Source organism: Tetrao urogallus (genome assembly GCF_951394365.1).
Source record: "Tetrao urogallus genome assembly, chromosome: 1".
NCBI classification, from domain to species: Eukaryota; Metazoa; Chordata; class Aves; order Galliformes; family Phasianidae; genus Tetrao; species Tetrao urogallus.
This window is the reverse complement of record NC_136813.1, coordinates 89,892,502-89,913,062: the sequence shown is the minus strand read 5'-3', so window position 1 is coordinate 89,913,062 and position 20,561 is coordinate 89,892,502. Positions and strand designations below refer to the sequence as shown.

The window sequence follows — 20,561 nt, the reverse complement described above, 5'->3', positions numbered from 1 at the left end:
TATTCGTTAAGGCCGTTGGAGGGGTGGGGGGAGGGCAAGGTAGGACCGCGACCGTTCGGCGGGGCTATGTTTGTCGGTGGGGTCGAGAGGGGGGACTGTTGGCGGGCTGGAGGGGGAGGGTAAGAGCACCAACATGGCGGCGCGCTACCGCCGGGGGGAGGGGGGACGGCGGACTTCATTAAGACACGAGACAGCACCCCCGCCCCCCCCACCGGAAGTCAGCCAGGTCTGCCGCTCTATGGCTTTCGCTGAGTGCTAGAGCGACACTACGGGCGCCCGCTGCTACCCGCCCTCCCCTTTCTGCGTTACGTCTCGCCGTGATGGTAGCCAATAGCGTGAGGGCTCGCAGCGAGTACGTCAGCAGAGGCTCTCGTCCGCTCTCTGCCGCGGTGCATTGTGGGATAGCGGAGGCCTCGCTTCTCGGCAGGAAGGAGCGGCGCGGGGGGGGCCGGCGCGCTAACGCTGCTAACGCTGTCATGGCGACTAATATCGAGCAGATCTTTCGCTCTTTCGTGGTTAACAAATTCCGGGAGATCCAGGAAGAGCAGCAGCAGCAGCACGGCGGGTAACGAGCCGCGGCGGGGGAAGAGGAGCGGCCTGGGCCGCTATCGCGCCTGGGCCTAGGGCGCGGGAGGAAGGAGGGGAAGGAGGGAGGGCTGAACCGTGCGCGGGCTCCGCCTCGGGAAGGCGTGAGACGGTCTGGGCCTGGGGCTCGCACGGCTCGTATTAAGCTGCGACGTGGCTGACTCCGGGGGGTTGCGGCCTTGCAAACGCCTTCAGCGAAAGCAGCCGGGGGGGATGTAAGGGCGGGCGAGCGGGCATGCAGTATCTTTTTTTATTTTCACGGATGGGATTTCCGTGCTGGCCTCACGTCTGTGGATGGAGGGGAAAGGATGAGTGTGGTTTGTTCGGTTTGTCTTGCTGTTCTTATTCGTTTTAACTTCACCCCGTTGTTTTTCACAGCCTTATCTCGGAAAGCAAGCAAAATGTGCTAGAAAAGATTGGGTGATGAGTGCTTACTTTGCTTTGGGAGTTGATGGGCATGTATAACTTCCAACGTAAAGCATGGCGGCTTACTCATTAGAGGACACATTTTGCTCTCTTGTGCCTTGTACTGAGTTGTTACAAGGTGTTCTGTTGAAAGTTAATTAAAAAGGAGATGTTTCATTAAAAGTGTGGCATCTTCAGGAGGTTACATTGAAGGGCTCAGTGTTATAAATGTATGTGGATTTAAAGGTCGAAAAAGGCTCAAAACTGCTTGTATTATGTTGATATTTTTTTTGGTTAGTGGAAAGGTAGAAGGCCAGCCCAATGGTGACACAGTCCCAGCTGAGCAAGCCAACCCTTCAGATGACACTGTTGCTGGTGCTGGGAGTCGTCAGAATGATCAGATAGTGCAGAAAATAGAGGAAGTGCTCTCTGGAGCCCTTGATACAGAACTGCAGAGCAAATCAGGTAAATGAAAACACATTTGGCAAATACATTCTTGTTAAGAAGGCTGTCATAGTTCTTAAATCATTTTTACAGAGACAAAAAAGTACTTTTCAATGCTGCTTCTCTCACTGAGCTTCATCTGGCAAGTTGTGTGTTTACTGTAATGTTTGTTAAGTATTTTTTTTTCTCTACTGTGACTTATAACCACAAATGGGCAGAGAGATACATAACTGAAAAAAATGAAAAAGAAAAAAGAAGTTAATTTATGAAAGCATTACTTAGTGTAAAAATGTTAGTTTTCTGTCCCTTGCAATAACAACAAAAAGTAATGACAACTAGAAAAAATATGTAGAGAAAAATCTTTTTTTTTTTTTTTTTTTTGTACACTGTGATTTTATGCTTTGCTTTAAATGTATCTGCCTTGGGGTCTTGATGTGCAGTTCTTACTAAGAAAGCTGGTATTGATGTGGATAGAAGGACTGTTTGTTTTATTTTCCATCAGTATGTGAGATTATTTCTAAAAGTGATTTATTAGAATTCAGAACTGTATAATTGATTAAATGTTCAGTCAGAGTAAGATGCTTGTTGTTTTAAAATGGATAAGGTGCTTATCTTTAAGCTGTAGGTACTCAAATAGCAGTATTCCAAACGTTAAGAAAAAGTTATATAGCAGTTGCAACTTTTTTGAATAACAAACCCAGTAATTTACTGATGTATGCATTTGAGTATCCCTTTTGATGTGATTAGTCTTTTCTTTAAAATCTCCAAATCAAGACAGTCACTGAGATGAAGGTGTAATTATTGCACTTATGGGGTTTTTTTGTTTGTTTTTGAATTTAAAACATAGGGGGTTTCTTTGTACTTGGTAAGTATAGTTCCAGACTGATTTTGTAAGTGGCAGCGTAGAGAATAGTGACAGAAATTGTTTGTTTCAAAGATGTTATTTTCAACCTTTTGACATTCTTTATGTGCATAGTGGTTTGTTTACCTTGAACATTTTCAGTATTGTTACAGAGCTATGTTATACAAGTAGTGCTTACGTTGGTATCTGTTTTGTGTTTTTGTTGCTGTGCTGAAAAAGAGTGAGGCAAGCTAACATGGTAGTAAATGAGTGAGATATATTCATCTTGAAGTTGATAAACTTAATCTAAGGTTCCTGCAGTTAATGTTGCTTTTAGTCAGCAGGGATTATCTGAAAGTACTGTGCAGTTCATTTAAGTCTTTCATTATAATCTTCAAATGCATTCTCAGCAATGTTGTTGGAAATATCTAAGAAAAAAAAATAACCTGTGTTTTTTTTTTTTTTTTTAACATATGAGTGCTTAAAGCTGCCTAGGATGTGTTTATGGGATCTTAGCCATATTGGTTAAATGCAGTTGCCAACAATTTTTGAATGCTTTGTATTATTTACTTGAAAGATCATTCTTTCTAATCACAGATTACAATTGGAAAGCTTGTGTCTCTGCATTGCCTACTAAAATACAGTTACTCAACATGATGTACAGATAGCCTTTGTTACATATTAGCTATATGTTCAAGTCTATGGCAATTTACCAATGAAAAAAGTATCTTTCTCATGAAAACGTGGGACTAGATTGTGAGAAGAGTATGAACCTAACACAGCTGCTGCAGTCAGGCCTAAGCTCTTCCTTATTTACAGTTTCTTAAAGCCTATTGAGAATTGAGGAAGTAGTTGCTGTTTCATCAAAGACATTTGAAGAACTCTGTTGGTCAGTGAGGAACTTAATTAGTAAATATGTTTAAGGTCATTTCTAATGCAGTAATAGTATTTTACTCAGAAGTTGAGCGAGTGAGACTTTGTAAAGCAAACTAGGAGGTAATTGGCTGGCCATATTTTCTGCACTAAGCATGCCACCACTTAGATAATTTGCATGGAAAATTGGAGTTCTTTTTTTTTTTTTTTTTTTACTTTTATTTTCATCTCCAGCTCGCTGTAGTTTAAAAACGTGTCGTCCACCTTCTGGGAGAATGTATTGATGTGTTGTATGTAGGTCAAGATGCATCAAACTACTTGTTGGAATGAGTCGTATTCCCAGTGGAACACCAGGAAGAACTGATAAACTTTTTGAAACCAGATTTATTTATTTTTACTTACAGTGCAAAAGGGCAGAAGAAGGAATGTTTGTTGGTTTGGTGTATGATAGTTTAGTGAGGAAGGCATAGGTGTCAAGTCCTAATTTGTTTGTGCCTTTTCCATGTATTTGATTACTTGTCTAAAATAACTTTTAATAATATTTATAAGGAAAATATCATTTTTTTCTAGATGTAGACAAAACTACTGTGAGCAATAGTACTCAATCTACTAAAAGAAGCTCTACTGCTGAAGGTGAAGATGAAATTCCTAGAAAAAAATCAAAGAAAAATAAAAAGCACAAAAGCAAAAAGAAGAAGAAAAAGAAGAAGAAAAGGAAGAAAGAGAAAAAACATAAAAAGCAGCCAAAGGAGTCAAAGTTGAGTGCACGTCGTGGAGAACATGTGGACTCACAGCCGGCTTCTCTCTTGATTCCAGAGAAATCAAGCTCCGCACTGAGCGTGCAGCATGGGGGATTTGGAGATGCTAATCTGGCTGTCCATATACAGCCAGAAGGACTGTCCTTACAGGCAAATGTAGAACTTGATAGACAAGCTTTAGGACTTGCTTCTCCATTGATAACTGATTCTCAGCCATGTGTGGAAAATCTAGAAAGTGAGAAGGGGACTTTATGTGCAACGGATCCTCAGTTTAATTTAGAAGGCAGCCAATTTATTATTCAACAAAATGCTAGTATGACTCAAACTGAAATTTGCACTAGAGAAGAACAAATAAAACAATCTCATGAAAATATTTATCCTGTAGCTGTCAACGTGAGCGAAAAGGGTGATTTTTTTATTACTGGAAGTGTTGCTTCAACTAGCATCCCATCTGGAGTTGCCAATACGTCTGAACTTCAGAAATTAGCTTTACCTTCAGAAGTAAAAACCTTGGATACAAGTTTAGCATCTAATACCACGGAGGTATTGGCATATTCAGAAGCATCTCTGAAGACTATGGCACTGGGAGGCACTAAAGAGTTAGAAACAACTTCAGAATCGATATGTTTGACAAGTGATGTGACAACAATTCCTAAACCTGCAGATCTGAATACTGTGAAGGTAACTGACGTGTCTATGGCCATGGGAGAAGTAAGAATTCCAGGAGCAACTGAATTACCAGTTGTGTCTGATAATTTGAGAGTGACACAGCGCAGCTCCATGGAGAGTTCAAGTATCTTGAAGGCAGCCTCTGAATCTGTAGTTATGATGGGAGATGTGAAAAATAAAGAAGTGGACCCAGATGCAGCTTTGGAACATTCTTTTAAAGTACCTGCAGTGACTGCTGTAAGTCAGGTGCAAATTGAAAGTGCCAAAACACCCCTGGTACCAGGGTCTGTTGAGGTGAAGGATATTGAACCGGTTAGAGTCTCTCTGCCCATGGGAAATGTGAGACCTTTGGAAGAAGTTCTGCAACCTGTGATAAAGCCAAAAACTTCAGAAGCAGTCATGGTTGTGAGAGAAACTTCTGATTCTGCAACAGCGTTGAATACTTCAGAAGTGTTACTGCAGTGTACATTCTCAAAAGAAATGCAAAGCTTGACAGATGTGAATGTTGTTGCAGAGGCAAAAGGTTTACAAAGAACATCAGAACCTGTTGTCCAGACCCTTATTCCCCAGACAGTTCCGGTTGCTCTGCAATTGGAAAATAGTAATGTTTTGAGTGGTTTGGAAGCAACTCCCCAGTCTTTGCAGAAAGAAGACATGAAAAGAGCAACTTCCATTTCTTTGCAAATGGAAAGCATGAAAGCTTCAGAAGAACCTTCTAGTGGCAGTATGGAAGCAAAGAGAGAAACAGCACACCTGGAAACAGTTGCAGTACCTTTTTTTGCAAGCAAAACAGAGAGTTGTATAGTCTCTCAGTCTGAGATCGGGACAGGTATGAGAGGGTTGGAGGCAACATCACAAACTGTGTTTCCAGGGGAAAAAAAGGATTTTGAAGTAGCTAGAAGTTCCACCATTGCAGAAGTGAGAGGTTTAGACAACTTGGCAGAAGTTAAGGCAGTTGCAGAGGCAAGAGGTGCAGAAACAGGTTCAAAAACTGCATGCTTAACAGGGATGAAAAATTTGGAAATGGCTGTGGGGTCTGAAACAAGGACACAAATACAAGACTGGGGAACAACAGTGATATCTGACGTGGAAGATCTGAACAAAACAAAAGTAAGGAGCAGAGAAACAGTGCTAGAACCTGTGCAAACAGTGACAGTGAAAACTTCAGATACAAATTCAAAACCTGTATGCTTGGAGGAGTTGGGAGCAACTATAGCGTATGAGACTGGAAGTGAACCAAACAAAATTGAAGCAGAATCTAGGGCTGTCAAAGTAGTAGAGCATTCTAAAACTACTTTAGGTCCTTTGCAGGACCAAGTAGTAGGCAATTCAAAAGCAGCATTAGAGTCTTGCCAAAGAGTGGAAGAAACAGTGATGGAAGTGAGAAACTTGAAAGAAACTTTGCAGTCTGAGATTTTGACAGATGCGATAACTCAGGAATCTGGTACAGTTACAAGGAAGGCAGACAGAGAAAAAATTGAGTTTTCACCTGTGATTGATGTAAAAGGTTTGGAAGAATCTTCAGGAATTGAGAAAGGAATGAAAGCAAAATATTTGGAGCCAGCATCAGAGGCTGGAGAAGTGAGGTTGGAAAGCATGGAAAAATCTGCAGCAGCAGAAGTGAAAGGTTCTGAAACAGTCAAAGAACCTGAAGTATACATGGACATCCAAGGTTTGGAAACTTCCCAAAAGTATGGAAAAGTGGCAGAGATTAATGTTTTAGCGGATGCTTCAGAAGCATTCAGTATGACAAAACAACATATAGAATCTGTTCCACAATATTTGAGCGCTGGAACACAAGAACATGCACAAACAGTTTTAGAAGCCAAACCTACTGCAGAATGGAAAAGTACAGAAGAAGCTGCAGAAATCTGGGGAGCTGCTGAAATGAAATCTGAAGCAGTTCCAAGACCAGAGGACACACAAGATCTGGGGACAGTGCTGGGACATGAAGTTTCTGCAGAAGTACAGTATTCAGAAGGGCAGCAGTGTCAACAAATAGAGGATGTGCGCATTTCCAATCTGGCTCTGGAATGTGAGATGGTTGCTGAAAAGAATGATTCAGAGCAAGCACTACCATTGGAGCCTTTCATAGCACTAAGTGATAGGGAGATTGCAACAAAATCTGGAGTACCTGCAGAAACAATTTTTAGTTCTTCGCATGCTGCAGATGTGAAAGATTCAACAGGGACTCCTGAGTCTGAAATAATCAGGGATGCAAAACACTTAGAAGGTCCTCCAAGTTGCACAGCAGAAACGGAAGGTTTGGAAATGACTCATATTTCTGAGACTGTTGTAGAGGTGAAAGTTGCAGAAGCAGTTGAGGAGGCAGAGGCAGACACAAAAGATTTGGAAGCTGCTCCAGTACCAGGGACTGTTACAGAAGTAGTTCCAGTACTTGTGGAAGAGGCAAGCCAGTTGGAAGCAATTCCACAAGTAGAGGCTGACAAAGAAGTGGCTGCAGAAGAGGCATCTGAGACAAGAGATTCAGAAACATCGGATGTGCAACCTGATGTGGCAGCACGAATGAGGGAGACTTTAATGAGACTTGAGAAAGTTATTGAAAAGAGCAGCCATAGAAGCAGTGAAAAAAGTAAACATGATTCAAAGAAACAAAAAAGAAGTCGGTCTAAGTCCCAGTCCAGGTCTAGGAAGCGGAAAAAAAAGTCAAGGTCACGTTCTACTTCCAGGCGTTTGACCTCTAAGAGAGCACGATCTAGGAGCAGAAACTATTCAGATTCCAGAAAAAAGCATTCCAAATCTAGATCTCGGTCTGTGGAGAAGAGAGACAGAAGAGTGTCTTCCCGAAGGTCCAGACGCAGACGTTCCAGGTCATCTGACCGCTACCGGTCTAAGTCCAGATCAGTGGAAAAGACCAGAAGGTCCAGACGCAGACGTTCCAGGTCATCTGACCGCTACAGATCTAAATCCAGATCTGTGGAAAAGAGAGAAAGCAGGTTGTCTTCCCGTAGGTCCAGGCGCAGACGTTCCAGGTCTTCTGATCGTTACAGATCTAAGTCCAGATCAGCAGAAAAGAGAGGGAGCAGACTGTCCTCCCGAAGGTCCAGGCGTGGACGTTCCAGATCTTCTGATCGCTACAGATCTAAGTCCAGGTCAGTGGAAAAGACCCGAAGGTCTGGGCGCAGGCGTTCCAGGTCATCTGATCGCTACAGGTCTAAGTCCAGGTCAGTGGAAAAGACCCGAAGGTCTGGACGCAGACGTTCCAGATCATCTGATCACTACCGATCCAAGTCCAGGTCAGTGGAAAAGACCCGAAGGTCTGGACGCAGACGTTCCAGGTCTTCTGACCGTTACAGGTCTAAATCGCCATCAGTAGAAAAGAGAGGGAGCAGATTGTCCTCTTGGAGATCCCGGCGCAGACGTTCCAGGTCGTCTGACCATTCTAAGTCTAGATCCAGGTCATCAGAAAAGAGAGGGGGCAAAGAATATTCATGGAGGTTCAGACATAGAGGGTCTGGTTCCTCTGATCGTTCAAAATCTAGGTCTAGGTCTGTAGAGAAGAGGGGTCGGAAGGCATCTCTGCGGAGATCTAAACGTCGGCGCTCCAAGTCCTCTGACCATTACAAGTCTAGGTCCAGATCAGTAGAAAAAAGAGATCGAAAACAATCATCACGGAAATCAAAACGTCAGCGCTCAAAGTCGTCTGACCGTTATAAATCTAGATCCAAGTCAGTGGAAAAAAAGAAGGAGTCTTCACGAAAATCTAAGCGTCGTCGCTCAAAGTCCTCTGAACGTTACAAGTCCAGGTCTAGGTCTGTAGAAAAAAAACGCAAAGACTCTTCAAAGAAATCCAAGCGGAAGCGTTCAAAATCCTCTGACAGTCTCAAATCGAGGTCAAAATCTGTAGAAAAAAAAGCAAGTAAGTTAGCCTCAGCAAAGTGTGGTAAAAAACATGCGGACTCTTCTGAACAAGAGAAGGTAGATGGTTCTGAACCTGTCACAAGTGAAATCAGCTCCTCCAAATCCTCTAATGGTCCCATGTCAGTAGCTTTGTCTCTTGAAGGAATAAATGGCCCAGAGCTGCCACCACCATCTGGAAGTGGATTTTCCAAAACTGTTGAGAGTCTTGAGACAAGCTTATCTGTTGAAAAAATGGATGGTCAACAGCCTACAGTGATACCTGAACTTGATAGCTCCAAAACCTCAAATGATCAAGAACAGTGTTCCATACCTGTGGAAAAAACACAGGTTTCTGTGACCTCTGAAAATGGGTCAGCCACTCCTTATGACTCTGACTTAGGATCTGTGTCAGCAGAAAAAACTGTACCTCTAGAATCTTCATCACTTACTGAACTTACGTTCTCAGCATTCAGTTCAGTGTCCTCGTCGGTTGAAAAGAGAGATGCAGAGACAACTTCGGTAACAGAATTTCATCTTTCCACATCCCATCAAGATGAGTCACGATCTACATCTTTCAAAGAAACAGAGGGTGCAGAACCTCTTTTGACAAATGAGAGTGGATGCTCTGTATCTGCTGATGATTACAAGTCAACTTCCACGTCCTCGGGAAACATGGAGATTCAAGGATTTTCACTGATGTCTGAAAGTGTACTTTCTGATGGTTGTGAATTGAGGCACATCCCTGCTGAAAATGCAGAGCCCCAGAAGTTTTTGCAAGTGCCTCAAAGTGGATCTTCTGAGTTGGCTGACAGCACTGAGTCTTTTGAAACAGCAGAAGTTCGAAAACCTTTTTTAGCTCCTGAAGTAACAAGCTCTGAGTTGCTTGATGTCCATGAGTCAGTCTCCTTACTAGTTGCACAGGGCCAGATGGAGTTGCCTTCTCTGGCTTCTGATAATGTATGCTTCAGGACTCCTGACAGACATGAGTTGGGATCCAGCTTTGGTACACAAACAGGGGAGGTCCCATTGATATCTGAAGGTACGCCCTTACAGTCACCTGTTGGAAAGTTAAATGCTCCCAGTGCTTCCTTGACATCTGAGTGTGGTCCTGTTGAGATCACAGTTGACCACATTTCAACTTCATCTTCTGCAAAAATACAGGAAGTTTTTCAAACTACTGTAGGACAAAGCTGCAAGTCTTCTGAGGCTCATGAGTCCAGTTCATCTATTGAGAAAGATTTAGATGGTTCAGCATCTTCACAAGTACTTGGAGTTGGCTGCTTTGAGAATTCTGAAATGCATGAATCAGGACATCTACCCGCTGAAAAAATAGAGGTTACAGAATCAGCTTTGTCTACAAGTGGAATTCCTTTGTGCCACCGTGGCCATGTGTCAAAATACAGTTACTTTGAGAAAACGAAAGGTGTAGATACTGTGGAATTGGTAAGCACATCTGCTGAAAAATGTGAGGCCACAGTGCCTTGTCTGACATCTGAAGGTGGGCTTTCCATATTGCCTGATAGTCATGAATTGAGAGCTACTCAAACTGAAAATGTAGAAGGGCAGAAGTCATCCTCGTCCTCCGAACAGAAATGCATTACATCCCCTGATGAACATCAATTGAGATCCCCCTCTGGCAGAGAAATAGAGGTGCAGGAGGAACAGCCTCTGGTAGTAGAAAGGAGGCATTCTGTTTCTTCTGATGATCATGAGTTGACACTCACTACTTTCAAGAGAGTTGATGTAGGGGATCCTTCACGGATGCCTGGAAATGAAAACACAGTGGGCTTTTCTGGTCCAGAGTTGACATCAACCTCTGATAAAGCAGAGGTACAAGAACTTCATCTGATTCCCAAAGAAAGATGTTCAGTGTCTTCTGAGAACCAGGAGTTGCTGTCACCTGCATGTGAAAAGACTGAAGTGCAAGAGCCTGCTTTAACATCTGAAAACGAATATGCTGTATCCTGGAAGTGCCGGGAGTTGAGAACTAGCTCTCCTGAGAAGGTAGAGATGCAGGAACTTTCTGTAGTACCTGACAGTGAATGTGCTGTGTACTCTGGAGACCAGGAATCACAAACTTTGCCTGCTGGAAAAGCAGAGGTACAAATGCATTCTTTGATGTCTGAAAATGAATATGGTGCATCTCCTGAGAGCCAAGATATCACAGCCATTTCTGCTGAAACTGCACAAGAGCCTTCTGCAATATCAGATAATGAATATGTTGTGGTCCCCAGAGTGCAGGAGTTGTCGTCTCCTCTTGCTGAAAAAACAGAAGCGCAGGAGTGTTCTGTGCTCTCTGAAAATGAGTATGACATATCTCCTGAAGGTCATGATTTGAGATCCAGTCCTGTTGAAAAAGAGGAAATTAGGGAATCTTCTGAAACATCTGAAAGTGAAAGTTCAATGTCCACTGATGACCAGGAGCTGCAGTCTACTGCTGTTGGAAAAACAGAGGTGCAGGAGTTGTCTCTGATGTCTGAAGGTGAATGTGCCATGTCTCCTGAAGTTCAGGAGCTGCAGACTAGCCCTGCTGAAAAAGTAGAGAGTGAAGAACCTTCTCTGACATATGAGAATGAGCATGCTGTGTCCTGTGAAGAATATGAATCAAGGTCAACTCATGGCGATAAAACAGAAGATATGGATTCTTCTTTGACATCTGAACGTGACCATTATTTGTCTTTCAAGAGCCAGGAGGTAAGATTCACCACTGTTCAAAAAGTAGATGTTCATGAGCTTTCTCCAACATCTGAAAGTGAACATGCAGCATCTCCTGATAGTCAGGAGTTGAGATTCCTCGCTTCTGGACAAGTAGGTGATCCTGAACCTTTAACATTAAATGATAGAGGCTCCATGTCCCCAGATGTAAGTGACTTGAAATCCACCCCTGTTGAAAGAATGGATGATGCAATGCCTTTAATGCCTGAAAGGGGATGCTCCACATCCCCTGATGGCAACAGTGTGAAATCTGTTCCTGGTGAAGAAACTGGTGATCTAGAGCCTTCTTTGACATCTGAATGTATACATTCCACGTCCCCATATCATGAGAGCCATGAAGTGAAATCTCCGATGGAGGAAGATGGTCTAGAGTCCTCTGTTACTTTTGAACATAGACGATCTATTACCCCTGAGGGACATGATGAGAAATCTGTCATAGATGAGGAAATAGAGGATCGGGAGCCCTCTTTGACATCTGAACATAGGCGCTCCACATCCCCTGATGAGCATGAGTCAAGATCTAGCATTGGTGAGGAGGTGGAGTATTCAGAACAGCGTTTGACAATGGAGCATAGATCCTCCATTTCTTCTGATGAACATGATTCAAGGTCTACTGCTGGAGAAGAAGTAGAGGATGTGGAACCCTCCTTGACAGGGGAGCGAAGAGATTCCACATCCTCTGATGAGCATGATTCGAGGTCCACCACTGGTGAAGAAGCAGAGGACCATGAGACCTCCTTGGCTGCTGAACGTAGAGATTCCGTGTCTTCTGATGAACATGACTCAAGGTCTACTGCTGGTGAAGAAGTAGAGGATTTGGAGCCTTTAGCAGCTGAGCACAGACGTTCTGTGTCTCCTGATGGACGTGAGTCAAGGTCAACCACTGGTGAAGAAGCAGAGGACCAAGAGCCCTCCTTGACAGCTGAACGTAGACACTCCACATCTTCAGATGAACGTGAATCGAGGTCTACCACTGGTGAAGATGTGGAGGATGTAGAACCCTCCTTGACGGCTGAACGGAGAGACTCCACATCCTCTGATGAGCAAGATTCAAGGTCTACTACTGGTGAAGAAGCAGAGGATATGGAACTGTCTTTGACAACTGAACACAGACGTTCCACATCCCCTGATGGACGTGAATCAAGGTCTACTACTGGTGAAGAAGGAGAAGATGTGGAACCCTCCTTGACAGCTGAGCGAAGAGATTCAACATCATCAGATGACCATGAGTCAAGGTCTACCACTGGTGAAGAAGTTGAGGATATGGAGCCCTCTTTAGCTGTTGAAGATAAACATGAGGGGTCACCTTCCATACCTCTTGAGAAGTCAGAGGGACAGGACTCTTCTTTTATGACTGAAAGCAGGCGATCTGAATCTTCTGAACGTGAGAAATCTAGATCTGAATCAGCTGAAAAGATGTCTGACAGAGAGTCTTCACAAAGGTCTAGAAGTAGACCCTCAAAATCTCCTACTCGCCAAATGAGTCGATCCCCATCTGTTGACAAAACAGCAGATGAAGAATCTTCACGAAGGTCTAGACACCGACGATCCAGGTCAACGTCTGTTGAAAAAGCAGCAGACAAAGAGTCTTCACGGAGGTCTAGACATAGACGCTCGAGGTCCACATCTGTTGACAAAACAGCAGACAAGGAGTCTTCACGGAGGTCTAGACGTAGACGTTCCAGGTCCACTGCTCGCCAAAGGAGTCAGTCAAAATCTGTTGACAAAACAGCAGACAAAGAGTCTTCACGGAGATCTAGAAGCAGGCGCTCCAGGTCTTCTCAGCGCAGATCCCAGAGATATGATGCAGACTCTCGTTCTAGACGGAATCGCTCCAGATCAGTAACACGTAGAAGAGCATCAAGGTCAAAATCTAATCGTCGTTCTCGATCCAGCTCATTGTCACGTTCAAGGCACAGAAGAAGAAGTAGGTCAAGGTCAGCATCAAGAAGGCGGCGTTCTCTATCAAGAGACAGACGCAGAAGATCTCAGAGAAATAGATCAAGATCTGCTGATAGAAGAAGGAGAAGATCAGATTCAAGAGATCGTAGGATATCACTGAGATTGCGGAGCAGGAGTCGGACACCTCTTCGTCAAAGGCGATCGAGGTCAAGAGGAAGAAGGCGGAGCTCTAGTAGGTCACCAATTCGACTGCGGCGATCAAGGTCTTCAGGGAGAAGAAGAGGTTACAGCAGATCACCTGATCGTCGTAGGTCCAGATCATCAGAAAGATTTTCAAGCAGGTCACCAAAACGCCTTACAGACTTAGGTAAGTGAAAGTTTTATTTTTGAGAATCTGTGGCTAGGTAATTCTGTGTTTGTTTACGTAGTCTAATTTTAACATTTTTTGTAGCATTCATAAGGAATTTCTTGAAGTCATTTTCTGCATTATTTTTAAGCAGTGACATTCAGTGAGGAAATATTCATGGTGGAGCTAAATTTGTGCCATCCATTTGGATTAAAGTGCATTTAAAGCCAAGAGCATATCTTTTGCTTTAATGTGTTTATGCAGACGTAGTCTGTTGTAGTCTTGAGGAACACTTTCCATTTTAACCATTTAATAAAGGCCTAGAAGTCTCTAAGAAAGTTACGAGCTTCCAGTTTTCCTGAGAACTAGCTGAGTGAGAGACAGTAAGTGCCAGTTAGAGAAGCTTTAGCTCTGTTATCAACTATAACTCTTGTTTTTTCTGTTATTCTTTTATTCTTTTCCACTTGAATGTTTGTTATTTATAAGCTTTGCTGTATTAAGGGGGACATTGTTTAACTATTAATCTAGTATGTGATACGGAGGTTTGATGGTCTATACCGCACAATTCTATGGGCTTCAAAAAGCTTTTTTTTTTTTTTTTTTTTTTTTAAATATATATATACTTTTGAATTTTTAGATGAGATTACATTTTTTCTGTTTACTTATACCAAAATTGAAATTTTAGGTACTCCTAGCTAAGTTAATATGCTCAGTTATACTCTTGACCCCTAAGCTGGCTAGCTTGTTCAGATTCATTGTCAATAATGGCCATCCATAGGGTTTTGTAGATCGAGGTTTACTTGCAGTTGAGGCTTAAGGCTGCTGGAGTATGTGGTGCTGAGTGCTGGTGACATGGAAATCAAGATTAGACCAAGATTTGCTTCAATTCTTTTTCTCATGTTACATAAAAATAAGTAACATTCTGTGATGTTTATGGCCATAAGCCTACAAAAGCAAATGTTCTTCAGCTTGGGATTTGGAAATCTGAGGAAGAATCTAGATAGTAGAAGTTAAAAAGCAGTGTTGCATATCATTTTGTCATTTCTCTTATGTCTTTCATAATACCATGCAGCTTTAATTTCATGGATTTATTTTTGAAGAAAATGAAAACTTTTTGAGTATTGCAAAAGAGAGTTGGCATTCTTTAATTTCTTTAGCTTTTAGATAATTAAATAAGCATGGTTAAAAGCTGTGAACAAAACTCCACTGTCTGTCCAAACTACAGTAAACTTGCTTAAATGTACTGTAAGGTGTAGCTCTGGAGAGATGAACTGAAATTTTAATTATTCTCACAGAGCATAAAAATGCACAGTAAGAGTAATTTTTTACATGCTTTGCTTAGTTGATAAAAATATTGACAATTAGAACAAGAATTTGCTAGAATATTGATAATTTTTCTTTAACATTTTTCAGACAAGGCCCAGCTGCTTGAAATAGCCAAAGCTAATGCAGCTGCCATGTGTGCGAAGTCAGGCGTTCCTTTACCACCAAGCCTGATGCCTATGTTATCTCAAAAGAAAGACGACAAAGCCAGTCAGAAGTCGTCAAGAGATACACTAAAGGAGCTCACTGAGGTAAGTGAGAACAACCATACTGAACCGAAAATAAGCAAAGTGTTTTTTGTGACTGCCAGGCAAGCTTTATTCTGTGTTCTTCACTCACATGAAAGCTGGCACATGGTTTGAGCTTTTGCTGCTTAGAGCTGTGAGGTTTTGTTTCTTTGATTTTTGGGTTTTTTGGTCATTAAAACATGCCTTTGAATTCTGTAGAAAGGTGTGAATTGCAGTTCTTGTGCTTTTTTTGGTTTCTTTTCTGTTGTAATTTTTACATGCTTTAATTTTTACATACTGGTAGTTTTCTTTGCTATCCCTCTAATAAAAACCTCAACAAAGAGAACGGAACTCCCAGAAATGAATCAAGGCTTTCAGTTCTAGTTCTTGTTTGTAGCATTGTTTGTTAGTTCTGTTGTTACTTTGTTATCAAATTTCTCTTTGCTCAGTGTTCAATGTGTTAAAAATCCAATACCTGCTTCAGTAGTTCTGTATAATTTTACATGTGTTACAAAACATTTTTAGAGGGGAAGTTATTGTTGCAATGTGTCTGTTGCAATTTTAGTATACAAATAGGATGTTTTTGTTTTGATGGTGGGGAAAAATTGCTAGTTGTCTTTAGTGTAGCAGTGCTGCATTGTTAGTATGATAGTTCTGAAAACATTTTTATTTGTGGAAGTAAAATCTGAAATCAGGCAGCGTCAAATTGCTGAAAAGTAATCCTTTTGTTGGGGATAGTGGTGCAGAAGTGCTTGTTAGCTTAAAAACAAACAAAAAAAACAGGGAGGTTGTGCAGATTTGATGAGTGCTTCTGCATGTAACCTGACCCAAGATTCAATGCAACTGTTGTTCATCTGGGGCAAAAAAAACTTTCCCCTTGCTTGCCCTTTCTGTCTGTGGGAATTCAATGATTAATATGTTGCACTGAATCAAAAGCAACCTCAGAAACAGTCTAGATCATCATCCTATGAGAATGTGTCTAAAGGAAGAACCCTTGGAGAACTTGTTCTGTTTTCCAAGAAGTTGGCTGCTCTGCAGGTTGCATCATGTAGGAAAAAGACACACTGCTTACAGTTCAATGGGGGCCATCCAATGACTGTAGATAATACATTTGGTTGATTAGCCTTTTAAGTGATGCAGGCTTTTTCTGCTGCATAAAGTGTGTGCTTAAGTCATTGTTGAGAGGAGGCTTAGAACAGAAGAGCATAGGAATCTTTATTTAATAATGACTGATGAGAAGAGTGTCAGCAGTGTGTCTGTTTGCTCCTTACATACCAACAGTCAGGTTATCAGATAGACGTGACTTAAAATGGTATGAACTTGAACTGGAATGTGATCGGATGATGTACTCAGGTGTCTTGTAGGAATGTTTTGTAAATGGGGACATAATGGAAGCATGTCACTGAAGTGTTCTCAAATTCATTTTGGACTGTCTCAATAATAGTTATTACAAGTAACAACGAAGTGCAGTTGACTATATGGTTCTGGTCATAATTCTAGCCTTTCCAGAATTATGCATTCTTTCTTTGAGCTGCAGGATGTCTCTTGCACGTACATAGATATAATAGATATATATAGACATCTATCTATCTATGTTATATTTTAGTTTAACTGCTGTTGAATAGAACATAGGTCTTGTGTACCTGGCCAACCTCAAAATATTTCAGAAGAATGAGATGTCTTCCAGAGGTATTGCTGCTGAATAAGTTCCTGGCTTGTTAGTAGAATTTAAGCAGTATTAGTAATTGTTAATTCTCAGTTCTTCTGTGCAGTAGCTGCATGGGCTTATAGGCTATGCATATTGTATTTTCTTTGTATTATATAGGATGCTAGGTAGCCAGTGATCTCTGGAAAGCTTGCAGCCGTATACACGCATTATGAAATGAGCACTGAGCATCTAATTCTACAATACTTCTGAAAATCTTTAACAGTTTGTAATTATTTTCTACATGAGTGCCAAGCAAACTTAAGTGTTTGGTAAAGTGTGTAAGAAGTCAAATGGCATCTATATCTGCGACATTCCTATGAGGTTTTCTCAGAGTTATAGATCCCACTTTGTTAGATTGTTCATTTTGTCCATTTTAGTTCAAAGATCCAGATTTATTCCTAACTATTGTCTTCACACCTCTCCTTCTTTTTCCTTTTTCAGAAATGCAAGAAGATTGCTCAGAGCACAGATGATGTGATAGTGAATAAACCTCATGTTTCTGATGAAGAGGAGGAAGAACGTCCTTTCTATAATCACCCTTTTAAGCTCAATGAACCCAAACCTATTTTTTTCAATTTAAGTGTGAGTACTTCTGTAATTATTAATTTTAAAAAATTAATTTAATTTTAAAAGATAAAGTTTAAATTTAACTTTTCTAAAAAGGACAAATAGCTGTAGAGAAATTGAAACAATGATTGATAAGCTTGGTGAAATTAGGCTTGCATATCATTAAAAATACTCTTGTTAAAAAAGAAAATTATTTGCAGCCCATGATACTATGAAAGATTTCCATAATTGGATTAAAATTTTTTTTCTTAATGTTTTTTACAACATTAAAGCTTTAGCAACATAGAGGGGATCAGTTTAGTTTCACATTTTCATTGCAAAAAAATTTTAGTATGAACTTGCAGACAGCATAGGAATTGGAAAAAGCTTCAGAAGAGTATTAGTTTTCTTTTAAATGCAACACAAAATTCTGAGGGCATTGTGAGGAGTTCTGAATGACATTGTGCCATTAAGCTTGCTCAGCCTCTGCGTTCTATGTCTGCTACTGCAATAGGTCTTAAGTGTTAATGAAAGGAAAAACATGTTCCATTAATTTTGAGATTAGCCAATAGGAAAATCTGCTAATGTTGCCTGTTATTAGGAGGATGTAGAAGTCCCATTAAGTGCCTTTGTTTGAGGCTGCTTTTGATTTTGTTAGCATTTCTGTTGATGTTTTCAGGGTGCTGGAAAGAATAAATGAGGGACCTCTTATTATGCATCTGGGATCTGTGTGACTAAGTGTGGTTAGAATTTGTCTAGGAAGTTTTTTCAACGGCACGTTAAGAATTTTTTGTGCTTGTGGAAGTCTGACTTAGTTTTGCTGGTTAATATTAGAAGTATTAATATGCTTAAGTGAAAACAAAAGTTAATTGTAAAAATGCAGTTTATGGTGTTTACAAAAGAAATAGTAATACATAACTATGCAAGATGCAAGGTAGAAATAAATTTCTGCTTTCAATGGCACTGTTAGAAAGTGGTATGATGAAATTCAGAATATTCTGGGATTCCGTAAAGACACTGTAAAGGATTGTTCTTCAGTGGGCATGGGCTGCTTTACCTGTTCCTCACAGTTTTGATGCATTTAATGTCATCCTTTTCATTCTTCCTGGGTTCTGATCTTATTACTGTTCTCAGTCATGTCTTTGATATCAGGAGTTTACACAGCGTTTTCAGCTTCTAACCTTCCCTATCTTTTTTTTTGTTTGTTTTAAGACTCCCAGCATAAAACCAGCACCACCACCACAACCAAAAAATCAGGTCAGCCTGTCAAAGGAATTTCCTGTTTCATCTGGGTCTCAGCATAGGAAAAAAGAAGCGGATAGTGTGTATGGAGAGTGGGTTCCAGTTGAAAAAGGCAAAGAAGATAGCAAGGATGATGTTTTCCCCAAACCATCCATTGAGGTAAGGAAAGGAAGGAGAGCATACACTTTAAGGAAAAAAAAGCCATTGCCTGGTCAGTCTGGTGTCAAATCACAGTCTGTGAAAAAAAAGAAAGGTGTGCATAGGTAGTAGCTGGCACTTGAGAAAGCTGTTATCTGAACTGCTACAGCCTTCAGATTTACTCACAGCGTTCACGTGAGCAGTGGTGTAAGCATCCTGTACCAATATCGTGTGCTTTTGTCAACTAGTGACTTCATTGTCTCAGTAGAACTTAAAATTTTACTTGAAGATTGAAAAGCAAGTTTCAAGTTTTCTGCAAAGGTTGATACCATGTGTTTAGATTTTAATAATAATAAATTGAATAATAATTTTAAATTTTCTACCAGTGTTGGAGCATTAACATGGAATTGAAATGTTATTCATTAAAAATCGATTTGAAAGTAGTTCTTAAAACTGCCATTTCATCTGGTGTATCTACTCATTTTTCCAACTTTAGTCCCGTTTTCTTATGAAGCTGTCTTCCATGTGGCCTTCTGAAGGAAAATTTAATTGTATGTATAATAAACTGAAAAAAGGAAATGGTTTTTCCCCTTGATATGTCTTCAAAAGAATATTTTGTGGGGTTTTTGTAATTAAGTAAATTAAATATTTAAGACGTTACTTTTTTTTGTTTTTTTAAGTTAATGTCATATTGTTCCTTCTAAAGACTTGTTCTAATACCTTGCAAAACAAATGAATAAAAAGTTTTGCCTTCACATTTCTGATGAAATTGTTTTTCAACTTGGTGCATTTTGTTTTTCAATAATTTTCTGCGGTAGTACAGTTCACTTCCTGAAGCACAGGTGTTATTTACTTCTGTGTCTTTTGCAGCACCAAAAGCACAGTGAATGTAACCTATTCAACACGTGCTTTCATTGCACACCTCAAAGGCAGAGCTTGAGGTGTTTTTAGCAGGTGGTGAAAAGTCTTGTCCTTCATGTGATTAATGACAAACTTGGCTTGGGCAAGCTGTCTGCATTCAGGTTTCCAAAAACAAGACATTGTCGTTGACAGGTTTGGTTAGGCAAGTGCTGATGATTTGTTTATTGATTATGTAGAAGAGGCCTTGAAAAATGACATTGGAGTAAATACATTCAACATAGCTTTCTTTCCATTCTGTCACGTGTATCCTTATAAATGCTTGTAACTGTTTTGTCTGTTTTTATATTTTGTGAATAAATATTTTTATTTGCATTTACCTTAACGTGGTTTGTGTTAAGGGTGATTTCAAGGGTCAGTAACTGACAGCAGGACATACTGTTCCCTTGTGTTCGGCAATCCTTAACCTTGAAATACAGGAATATTCTTGTAGGAATAGGATCTCCATGTGTTTCTCTAGAGAGTTGGGAAGGTAATAGAGTGCTCCTCTGCTTAATGTTAGGACTAATTGTTTTAAGTGTTTGTGGGACTGCCTGTGGATGAAATTGCTTCTCTGGAGCAGAATAAGCCAGGTCCCTTGCTGCTGGAGCTGAGGTAATGAGGGAACTTGCTTGAATCCTCAGGAGGTTTGGTGTATAATTTCCCTCATTTCGTTTGCTTGCTAATTTTGGTAGCTGTTTGTCACAGTTCTGATTTCAAGTCAATTTCAGTATTTAAAAGAAAACACAATAAAAGCATAACAATAAACCAGTTATGCAGGTAATAGAATAAGTTATAGGATAATGTAGCCTAAAACGGCCCTGCTAAAATATTACAGGTGCTTTTAATAGAACGTTAAAACTATTAAATGCTGTTAGTGTAGGTATTTGTGGTGGTAGAAGATAAAGAGCTCTTGCCTCAATTAATCTCAAGTATCAGCATGTTTACAGAAGACAGAGGAACACAGAAGAAGCAAATTATGTTTGAAAACTTGAAAGTCCAGAGATAGAATGCTGTAGTTTAAGATACAGCAATGGCTAATGTGCAGAGAAGCCCTCTTGATCTAAAAGTGCATAAAATG

At 40.7% G+C, this 20,561-nt stretch overlaps 1 protein-coding gene across 1 annotated transcript in view; it reads left to right on the top strand.

Moving 5' to 3' along the window:
• Positions 1 to 429: 429 nt before the first annotated feature.
• SON (SON DNA and RNA binding protein) overlaps positions 430 to 20,561 on the top strand; it is a gene marked incomplete at its 3' end in the record, with an annotated part of 35,360 nt that continues 15,228 nt past the window's right edge. The window contains exons 1-6 of the mRNA XM_079544683.1: positions 430 to 565; positions 1,289 to 1,455; positions 3,719 to 13,420; positions 14,813 to 14,973; positions 17,099 to 17,239; positions 18,416 to 18,604. Of these exons, the coding sequence (XP_079400809.1) occupies positions 477 to 565; positions 1,289 to 1,455; positions 3,719 to 13,420; positions 14,813 to 14,973; positions 17,099 to 17,239; positions 18,416 to 18,604 (10,449 nt within the window). The 5' untranslated portion in view covers positions 430 to 476. The remainder of the gene's footprint in view (positions 566 to 1,288; positions 1,456 to 3,718; positions 13,421 to 14,812; positions 14,974 to 17,098; positions 17,240 to 18,415; positions 18,605 to 20,561) is intronic.